This window comes from Lithobates pipiens, unplaced genomic scaffold (assembly GCF_037356315.1).
Source record: "Lithobates pipiens isolate NorthernLeopardFrog02 unplaced genomic scaffold, aLitPip1_a1.2 Scaffold_23, whole genome shotgun sequence".
NCBI lineage: Eukaryota > Metazoa > Chordata > Amphibia > Anura > Ranidae > Lithobates > Lithobates pipiens.
In genome coordinates, this window is record NW_027507785.1 from 113,670,753 (window position 1) to 113,681,552 (window position 10,800).

Below are 10,800 nucleotides of genomic sequence, written 5' to 3' on the forward strand. Positions count from 1 at the left end.
AAAAAAAATATAAGATAATTTTGAAATTGATGGGAGCAAACTTGGGACAAGGCAAAACAGCAAGCTGGCAAAGTAAGTGGGTAACTAACAAGGAAGGGCTGGAAGAACATGTTGCAACTAATTAGGTACATTGGAAACAGGTCAGTAAAATGACACAAAGAGCATCTTATAGAGTCAGAGTCTAATGCCTTGTACACACGGTTAGACATTCCAACCACAAAATCCATCGGATTTTGTCCGAAACTGTTGTTGCATACACACGGTCGGACAAAGTTGTCGGAAAATCCGATCGTTCGGAACGTGGCGACGTTCGTTGCATACGATGGGACTACTTAGAGGCTAGTAGCCAATAGCTTTGGTCTCGTAATTTGATCTGAGCATGCGTGGCACTTTGTCCGTCGGAATTCTCTACAAACGATCGGAAAAAGTCTGATTGGATTTTTTTGTCGGAAAATTTTAGATCCTGCTCTCAAATTTTTTCCGTCAGAATTTCCGACGGAAAAAGGTCTGATAGAGCCCACACACACACACACACACACACACACACACACGATTGGATTTTCCGACAATATAATCCGACCAGACCTTTTATATCGGAATTTCCGACCGTGTGTACAGGGCATTAGAAGTAAAGGTGGGCAGAGGTTCACAAATCTGTGAAAAGCTGCATCTAAAAATAAATTGTTGAACAATTTCATAATAATGTTCCTCATCATAAAATGGCAAAGACTTTAAATATATCATCATCTACAGCACATAATATCATCAAACAATTCCAGGGATCTGGAGAAATATCTGTGTGCAAGGATCAAGGCGCAATACTGAATGCCCATGATCAGAGGGCCTTGCATTAAAAACAGGCATGATTCTGTGATGGACATCACTGCATGGGCTCAGGAATCCTTCCAAAAATGACTGTGTGAACACAGGTTATCGTGCCATCCAAAAGTGGAAGTTAAAGTTCTATTATGGAAAAAAGAAGCCACAGCTGAACATGATCCATCAACACTGCAGTCTTCTCTGGGTTAAAGCTCATGTAAAAAAAGGTCTATCGCAAAGTGGAAAACTGTTCTATTGTCAGACAAATCAAAATTTGACATTATTTTTGGCAACCATGGGCGCCGCGTCCTCCAGATTAAAGAGGAGAGGAAACTTCCGGCTTGTTATCAGTGCTCAGTTCCAAAGCCTGCATCTCTGATAGTATGGGGGTGCATTATTGCATATGGAATGGGCAGCTTACACTTTTGGAAAGGCACCATCAATGCTGAAAGATATATCCAGGTTTTAGAGCAGCATATGTTCCATCCAGACAATGTCTTTTTCAGGGAAGGCCTTGCATATTTCAGCAGGACAATACCAAGCTACATACGGCATCTATGACAGACATTTCACCAATTGAAAACATTTGGCTCATGTTGAAACAATATGAAAAAATTACCCAGGACAATTGAAATGTTAGAATCCTATATGAGGCAAGAATGGAACATTCCTCTGCCAAAATCCAGCATTTGGTCTTCTCAGTTCCCAGATGTTTACAGAGTGGGATGCTACACTGTGGTTAACACGGCCCTGTCCCAACTTTATGAGTTGTGCTGCTGCCATCAATTTCTAAATGACCTTATTTTTTTCTTAGAATTTTCTCAGTTTAAACGTTGGATATGTTTTCTATTGGGAGTAAAATATGAGTTTTATGAGATTTGCAAGTCATTGCATTCTATTTTTATGTATATTGTACACAGCTTTCCAAACTTTTTTCTGGGGAACTAGGGTTGTACACCATTTTGCTAAATAATACCTCAAGTGGTGAACAAATAGAAACCAATGCATCAAAATACAGTAAAAAACAAAACAATAAAAATATATCATACTGTGGAGCATGGTATATGGTTGCTGTTCTTTGTCCTACCACTCTAGATGAAAAGATGCTAAATCTGTGTATCAGAATGGTGGTGCCTGCCTCAGGGCCTCCAATATGCAGCACATGCTGAGCTGGGTCGGTGATAGGACACCACTGCATCATTGTAGGTGCCATAATCCTGAAGAAGTGCCACCTGCTGCGATGCATGCAAAGTCTTTCAATACAATACGTTTCTTCATCTGCCTTAGCTTCAATTATCCAGGATAGTTGCAGGGTTACTATATTGGTTTTACTTACTTTTTCATGGAGATCATAAAAATCACTGTAACGATGTTTTACTGTCCAGTTATAAACCCCAGTATGGACCTCGATGATATATACCTAAAAAAAATAAAAAATAATATTGTTTCAGTAAGGTGCCTGATCTGGGTAGACCTAATGTGTAAATCGATAGATTTATTACACACAGAAAACCTGTACCTTTTTATGTTACCATAAATGTGTGCCACAGACCTCGAAGACAGCTATGAGAGAGGAACATATGTTCCCACCAGATAACGTCTTTTTCAGGGCAGGTCTTGAATATTTCAGCAGGACAATGCTAACTGCATACTGCATCTATGACAACAGTATGGCTTCATAATAGAAGAGTCCAGGTGCTTTACTGGCCTGCCTGCAGTTCAGACGTTTCACTAATTGAAAATATTTGGCCCATCTTGAAACAAAAAAATACAACAAAGATGACCCAGGACAGTTGAGCAGTTAGAATCCTAATGGTGTTATCTGGGGACACTATAGAATGATATAAGGATTGTCGCAGTGCTGAGGGTATATAACATCATGAGATGTGCCTCTCAACAGCCCCCATAATGTACATATACATGGTTATCTCATCTTGCACAGAAAATACCAATGTTGTCTTATGCCGCGTACATGCGAGCAGAATGCCTGACAGAAAAAGTCATTCCGATCGTGTGTATGCCTCATCGGACAATTTTTTTCGAAAATTCTGACGGACCTAGAAACAAAACATGTTCTAAACATTTCCGACAGAACCAATTCCTATCGGGAAAACCGCTCGTCTGTATGCTGTTCCGACGGACCAAAAACAACGCATGTTCTGAAGCAAGTAAGAGATGGAAGCTATTGGCTATTGAACTTCCTTTTGCTAGTCCCATCATACGTGTTGTACGTCACCACGTTCTTGACGATCGGACTTTGGTGTGATCGTGTGTAGGCAAGACAGTTTCAGCGGAATGCCGTCAGAAAAACCTTCAGTTTATTCTGCCGGGAAAACCGGTGATGTGTACAGGGCAATAGGCTTGGTTCACACTGCTGTGATCCGATTTTCAGTGAGATTATGCTGTGCAATTTGGATGTGGCTTGTATATTCTATGGGGCCAAAATCGTGCTGGAATCACAACAGAAGTAGTACAGGACCCTTTTCCAAAGCTGAGTCATGCTGAGTTGCACTGATGTGAATGGGTTTCACTGAAAAAGACGTGATTTCCATTGTCATGTGATTCTGTGCGACTATAGTCACATCTGAAATCGTACTAGTGTGAAAAAGAGGCTTGAGGGAGAAAAGGCCTTAAATTGGTTGTACACCCTTACAATCCACTTTTTTGCTATGGGTAAGCCTATAATAAGGCTTACTTGTAGCTACCCCTATATCTCCTAAAGCGTGTAGATATCCCCTGTATCTGCATGTGCCGACATCATCAGCACCATTTTCTTCAGCGAGTGTGCCATTACCAGCGGCTCGGGCGCGCATGCGCTGGAGTGATGTCATCACAGCTCCGAAGCCGCGATACCCAGAAGTAACTCTGGGGAGAAATGTCGCCGGCCGGTGCTGTGTACAGGCACCTCAGCGGGGGCTTCGATCTCAGGTAAGTATTACATAATGAGCTAGTATGCTGCAAGTAACCCTACAGCTGTTCAAAGTCCAGAATTTAAAACTTGTCTGAGCTGTAAAAAGAGCTAAAAAAAAAAAAAAAAAATCACACGCTGCAGACCTCAGTGAGGAGAGCTCAGAGAGTAGATTGGAGGGAAGAGACGCACCCCCCATCGCACAGCACACAGGAACAGAGCTAAGGCTGTCAATCTGCTGGAGGTCCCTCCTGTGGCACCTTTTTTCTCTTGGGGTCAGGAAAAAAAAAAACTTATCAGAAGAGGATTCATGCTGATAGCAGAGGAACAAAGCAGCAGACAGAAATTACACGAAAGTCTGGCATGCGCGGTTCTATTGTTGTACGACCGAGCGTCTGCAGGATTCTGCACACGTCAAGCATACTAACTATCCGCAAATTGTCATTCGACAAACACAAACATAGTGACCTACTATGAGAGTACAAACAGGAAGTTCATTTCTCAAGTGTCATCCTTTGGGCCCCTTCTGCTAATTTCGTGTTAGTAGAAGTTTGGGGAGCGTTGAGTCGAGATTTTCAGATCGTACAAAACAAATGCCTTTTAAAATAGTTTTGGCATAACTATATCAGTATCACCAGCAAAGCAGCTTCGTTATTATCCCATTACAGAAGATGAGAATTGTGCGCCGCATTTCAACATTTCATGAACTGCCTCTTCATGGATGTTAATTCTAGATTACGAACAGTAGTTTACAAGACCAAACTCTTCCCATTTGTTCCTTGATTCCGCACATGTGCGTTTGTACTTTCAACTTTTGTGTGACGATTTCTGTACTGACCATCCAAAAATTTTATAGCTGGCACATCCAGCTTTTGTCTGACAAAAAAAGTGAAATTGGCTGTTCGAAAGCACCGATCCGAAAATCCACAGACAGCTCGTCTTACGATTTTTCCCTTCAGATTTTCAGATCTTGTGTATGAGGCCGTAGACCCCTTTTACACTGGAGCGCCGCTAAAGCGCCAGTCGTTTTAATATTGTCCGTCAGACTTTGGTTTCAGCGGACAATCCGCTCGTGAGTAGGCTAGTTCGACGGACTAAGAATGGCGCATGCTCAGAAAGGATTTACACGGCCGAAGGTTGCATTGCTGTGTATTGGACTTCCTATTTCTAGTCCCGTCGTATGTGCTGTACACGTCATCGCGCAAACTTTCGACGGACTGTTTTGCATCCGTGTGTGGTCAAGTCCGTTCATTTGAAAGTAGGACGGACTGTCCGTCGGATTGTCTGACGGACTAAGTTGGCCATACAGTCCGCCCCGTGTGTACGCGGCTTTAGATTTATTTTTTTACTACCCAGACTTAAGACCCCAGTAACACTTGTGAATGGAACCGTTAGTGAATACATGCAGGAGACCCATCAGGGGTTCTTGGCAATTAGCTGTGGACAACAGGATGCTGACAGCTCCACAGCTATCCTCGGCCAAATATAAATTGCTCATGAAGCGATTACCTGTGGGTGTTTGGTGCTGGACACATTCTACCAATTGCCTAGAACCCCTGCTGAATCACCTATATGTAAGCACTAACAGCCCCATTTGCAAGTAAGAATAGAGCCTGAGGGACTATACACAGCAGAAAAAAAATGCCATAACTGCTGGCAGTGAATAGCAGCATAAAAACGCTCCTATGGAGCATATTGGATGCGTTTAGGTGTGTTTCAAGTTGCCATAATCACATGTATTCACATGGTTGCGGCGCAGTGCTGCAGGCTTTCACTGGTTAAACGGGAGTTCAGCAGGCAACATGCCACCTCAAATGTCTCTGAAAAGCGTTCCCCCACAGGTCACTTTTCAGAGGGGCAGGGAAAATCCCTGTATATGTAAATGAGCCCTTAGGAATGACTTTGAGGGCCGATTCACACCACAATTTCTGAATGTGCATTTTTAACTACTTCACATCCAGGACAATTCTGACATTTCTCTCCTACATGTAAAATTCATAGTTTTTTTTTGCTAGAAAATCACATAGAACCCCTAAACATTATATATGTTTTTTTGCAAAGACCCTAGAGAATACAATGGCGGTCGTTGCAACTCTTTATTTCGCATGGTATTTGCGCAGCAATTTTTCAAACACTTTTTTTTTCTTAACTGTTTAATGCTTTAAAAAAAAAAAAAAAAAAAAAAACAACACCACAACATTAAAGTCAGCCCAATTTTTTGCATAATGTGAAATATGAAATTACGCCACGTAAATAGATACCCAACATGTCAGGCTTCAAAATTGCACATGCTCGTGGAATGGCACCAAACTTCGGTACGTATAAATCCCCATAGGCGACGCTTTAAATTTTTTTACTGGTTACATATTTTGAGTTACAGAGGAGGTCTAGGTCTAGAATTATTGCTCTCGCTCTAACGTTGACGGCGCTAACTCCAAGTGTGGTTTGAACACAGTTTTCATGCGTGTGTGGGACTTACTTTTGCGTTTGCTTCCGCATGCGAGCGCGCGGCGACAGGGGCGCTTTACATTTTTTTTTTTTTTTTTTACACTTTAATAAAAAACAAAACATTTTTTTGATCACTTTTATTCCTATTACAAGAAATGTAAACATCCCTTGTAATAAGAATATGGCATGACAGGTCCTCTTTACAGTGAGATATGGTGTCAATAAAACGCCACCTCTAGGCTGGGAGGCCTGAAATCAATTGCAATCTCCCATGCAGAGAAAGAAAATGCAGCATGTTCTACTTTTGTTGACTACACTGGTGTGAACCAGGGCCATGCATTTTTGAAGCATAATAAAAATGCACTTGACTGTATCTGGTGTGAAACAGGCTTCAGGCATCAAGGGAGTGCATGTAGACAGGAAGTAGCTGCAAAAAGCTGCTGGAGATCAGCTAACACTGAGGTGCAGCAAAGGATGTGAAAAAAAAATAAAACACACAGGAAAACTTTTTTTTTTTTTTTTTTATTGTTTATACACACTGATTTAGTAAACTAAACATTACTCAGTAAGAGCCGGTTCACACAGCGGGCGATGCGAGGCGACACGACTCGGCTCGCCTCGCTCTCGCAAGTCGCCCCCGTTCTGTACAATGGAACCGTTCTGAGAGGAGCGACTCGAGTCGCTCCGACTCAGAAAAAAGGTTCCTGTACTACTTTTGGGCGACCTCGGGGCGACTTGCATTGACTTCTATACAGAAGTCATTTGCAAGTCGCCGCTGAGGCCGCGGCAGGTCGCGGCGAGGCAAGTCGGAGTCGCCTCGCCTGCAGTGTGAACCGGCCCTAAGGGCTAGTTTACACGCGTGGCCACCTTTGAAAAGCAATCTGTGGACCACTTTTCAGAGAATTGTACAGGTGTGGTTGACAAGCATTCAGTTGTGCATTTGCCTTTTTTTCCCCTTTTTGGAGAGTTGAACAGGGTTTATGTAGATGGAATACTGTGCACCAACTGCCAGCCTACTGCCCGCAAGTTGTACTAGGCATTTGTATAATCTCATACGGCTGCCATGTTAGTTAAGGCAGACGGTCGGCAAGGGTTGGGAAACAGCAAAATCGTGGCTCAACTGCCCATTTTTAGCTTCCCCCCCAGACTACAAGCTTAAACAAGCCCTAAGGATTTGCATATAGTTTACAATCATTATCTTCAGCTCTCAATGCTGCAAATATGTCATTCTGAAAGCAATCTATAATTAAATACTATAAATAAAGGCAATTTTTTTTTTTCATTTTAGAGTGGAGAGGGGTTAGAACACCAGTCAGGTTTTTATTGTTGTCTGTGTCCGTTAGGGAGAGTCACTCTATTTGTCCTGTTTACTGTTATCACTCAAATTGAAAGTAACAGAACATTTCACATTTTGAGTTGTTAGCAGAATTCATCCAATGGGAAAACTGGTTCCAGTGACGCTGGTGACAGCTGGGATGAGCTCAGATGTGCTGGAAGCCTTATCCAAACCCACATGAGGGCGTCCGCCAGAAAGTTGTCACTGTACTTGGCCGATCATAAGTGGCTGAGGCATTCCTATATATATATATATATATATATATATATATATATATATATATATATATATATATATATATATATATATATATATATATATATATATATACACATATACACACACACACGGCCTGATGGGTGTGGAATACCTCGGCCTGCAGATGACCAGCCCAGTACAGGTGACAGCATCCTGGAGGGCTCAGACTAGGATCCAAACACACATGAGCTTGTCCCTGGTGACACCCAGGGATTACCTCACTTTGGAGGGATTTCCTCTTTTGGCTATGGGACAGGAAGTGAAGGGAAATCTCCCCAATGGCAAAATACCGACAGGGGCTACATCAGTCTAAAAAATAAAGTTTTGCCTTTAGTTCTACTTTAAAGCAGACCATCACCCTAATCGTGAAGTTGTCCTCCCTACCTCATCCCCTCTTCCTCTCTTAGCATTGGATACTTTCTTTTTTTTTTCCCCTTTTTACTGCTTCCCATCCACCACATAGTGAAATGACGGGACGGGCAGATAAACTCTAATTCTGGGAGGATGTCATATGATTGGTGGAGTGCTGAGTCCGATCACAGTAAAGCGCCTATGGCCCCTTTCACACGGGCATTCCATTTTTCATTGATGGAAGAAAGACAGACATACACGTATCGCTGTGGAATATTGGACGTTAGCGGAGAGCCCATCCCCTGTGACGTCACAAGGGTGGGCTCTCCGAGTGACGTCATCTGATGGCCACACTCCATGGCTATATAACAGATGCCAGACAGCGAGCAACAACACAACGGAAGAAGCTCGCCACAGAACAGCTTTTTATTATTTATTTAGCGGGTAACTGGTGGTGAGGGAGAAGACAGCCGGCACCAGGAGAAGGCGGAGGGCACCGGGAGAAGGCAGCTCAGAGCTATTAAAGGATTTGTCAAAAACCGCCTCGTTTTTTTTAAACTTTTCACAGTTTTTTTGGTGAATGAGGGAGATCTAGGGGCTTCCAAATTTTGATAAGGCCCCCGCCCGCAGACCCTGACAACCACTGGCCAGAGTTGTCAGGAAGAGGCCCTTGTTCCCATCAACACAGGGGCAAGGTGCTTTTGGGGTGGGGGGCAGATTTTTTTTTTTGCAATTTTTTTTGCCAGTAATTGTTATTTTATTTATTCAGCTGTCTGCAGGGAACCCCCACTGACAGCTGATGACTCATTGGTTGTAAAGGATGCCGCCCCCTCCTTAGCAAACAGCTATATACAGTGTTTGAAGTTCAGTCACATTTTTGTGTAAAAAATGGATGTCAGCGGACATGAAAACGGATGGAAAAATTGGCATCCGTATCCGTTTTTGACACTTTTTTTTTTTTAGGCACTTTCGTTTAGACTGAACTAAAAGCCCATGTGAAACCAGCATGGGATGTAGGCTCATTACCATGTGATCAGCTGTGTCCAATCACAGCTGATCACAGTATAAACAGGAAATGCCAGTTATTGCCATTCCTCTCCTCTCACTGACAACGTGTGAAGTTGAGAGCCGGTGATGTGTCGAATACTGTCTGCCCTGTACTGTGCAGAGGGCAAGGAGATGCCAAAAGTCTCAGAAGATGAACGGCGCCTGCGCACTGAGTGCAGGTTCAAACCCTACCATCCAAGTGGACATAGCGTTAGAATAAAAAATTGCAGAGCAAAGCGAGGCCGTGGCCGAAGAGTGGCGAGTGAAGTGAGTCTGCGAGGGGCCCTGTTACTAAGTGCATACTGTGTGTCCACTTGCATGGTGGGGCTTGAACCTGGACTAAGGGGATAAGGTACCATTAAGTGCGCAGGCGCTGTTCATCTTCAGAGACTCCTTGTCCTCCATACTGCGCAAGGGCTGTGCCTGCGCAGTACGAGGCGGACACTATCTGATGGGGGGACAGTTCTCGGCAGAACACCAGTAAGCGGAATTCGCCAGTGAAGACATCTACACTGACAATCAGGGCACTGATTATTAGTGTCTGATTGTCAGTGCAGGCCCAACAGTGTCACCTATCAGTGCTGCATATCAATGAAGGAGAAAAATTACTTATTTACAAAATTTTATAACAGAAACTACGAAAACCTTTTTTTTCCCTTACAAAACTTCTTCTTTTTTCATGTTTACATAAATAAATAAATGTCATGTGGGTACAGTGTTGCATGACCGTGCAATTGTCATTCAAATTGGAACAGTGTTGAAAATTGGCTTGGCCTGGGCAGGAGGGTGGGGGGGGGGGGGTGAAAGTGCCCAGTAGGCAAGTGGTTAAAGGACATTATTTGTGCTCTTCTCTTCTAGGCGAGACTTTATCACCACCCTCCACGTGCGCTGATGTGCCACGGGGCTCCTGAGAAAGTCCTGCATCTACCTCCTGAGTCCGCTAATGGGAAACCTCTGTCTGCGTGGGCATGTCATTTACACAGCGTGCACTCAGATGCCAGGATCTGAAGACTGGGCAGAGTCCATGGGCACATCTCCATAATGGCAGCACCCGGGGAGAGGAGGGGGTTTGAGTATATGGTGTCCTGTGTTAATGAGCCCCAGGGAAATTACATGACATGACGCGACAGGGAGGTGATGTGACAGGGAAATTACATGAAATTACATGACATGGAGATGACATGACAGGGAGGTGACATTACATGACAGGGCCTCTTTATTTAGAGCACAGGCCCCGCCCACTCACCGTGTAATTCTCCACTAACTCGGAGCCGACAATGGTCACCGCCCGGTGCTCGTCACTGTCCTCCATGAAGCCCGCCAGCCCCTCCATAGTGCTCGGTACAGGGCTCGGCTCCTCTCCTCTACTCGGTCCCTCCAGCAGCCGCCGCCATGTTTGTTTACTGCAGAGCTCCCGATCAATAAACTTTATTGAAACCCGTACAAGCGAACACAGCGCCGAGATCACCCCCTCCCCGTCCCTTCAGTGTGGGGGAGGAGGAGGTCCTGGTGTGATCTCAGCATTCATTGCTATCACAGGATTTCACTGGAAAAATGAATAATTCTAACCACTTCTCTACCGGGGCAATGTTTTCATTTTTTGCACAATTTAAAATCTACATTTTTTTTTTGT

At 43.7% G+C, this 10,800-nt stretch overlaps 1 protein-coding gene across 5 annotated transcripts in view; it reads right to left on the reverse strand.

Moving 5' to 3' along the window:
• NISCH (nischarin) overlaps window positions 1-10,575 on the reverse strand; it is a 171,585-nt gene extending 161,010 nt beyond the window's left edge. For all 5 annotated transcript variants that reach the window (XR_013262327.1, XM_077452223.1, XM_077452225.1 and 2 more), the window contains exons 1-2: window positions 10,414-10,575; window positions 2,156-2,239 (exon numbers count right to left, since the gene is read on the reverse strand). Coding sequence is in view for 4 of the 5 variants with exons in the window: in XM_077452223.1 (XP_077308349.1) it covers window positions 2,156-2,239; window positions 10,414-10,500 (171 nt within the window). In the remaining variant the exon portion in view is untranslated. The remainder of the gene's footprint in view (window positions 1-2,155; window positions 2,240-10,413) is intronic.
• Window positions 10,576-10,800: the final 225 nt, after the last annotated feature.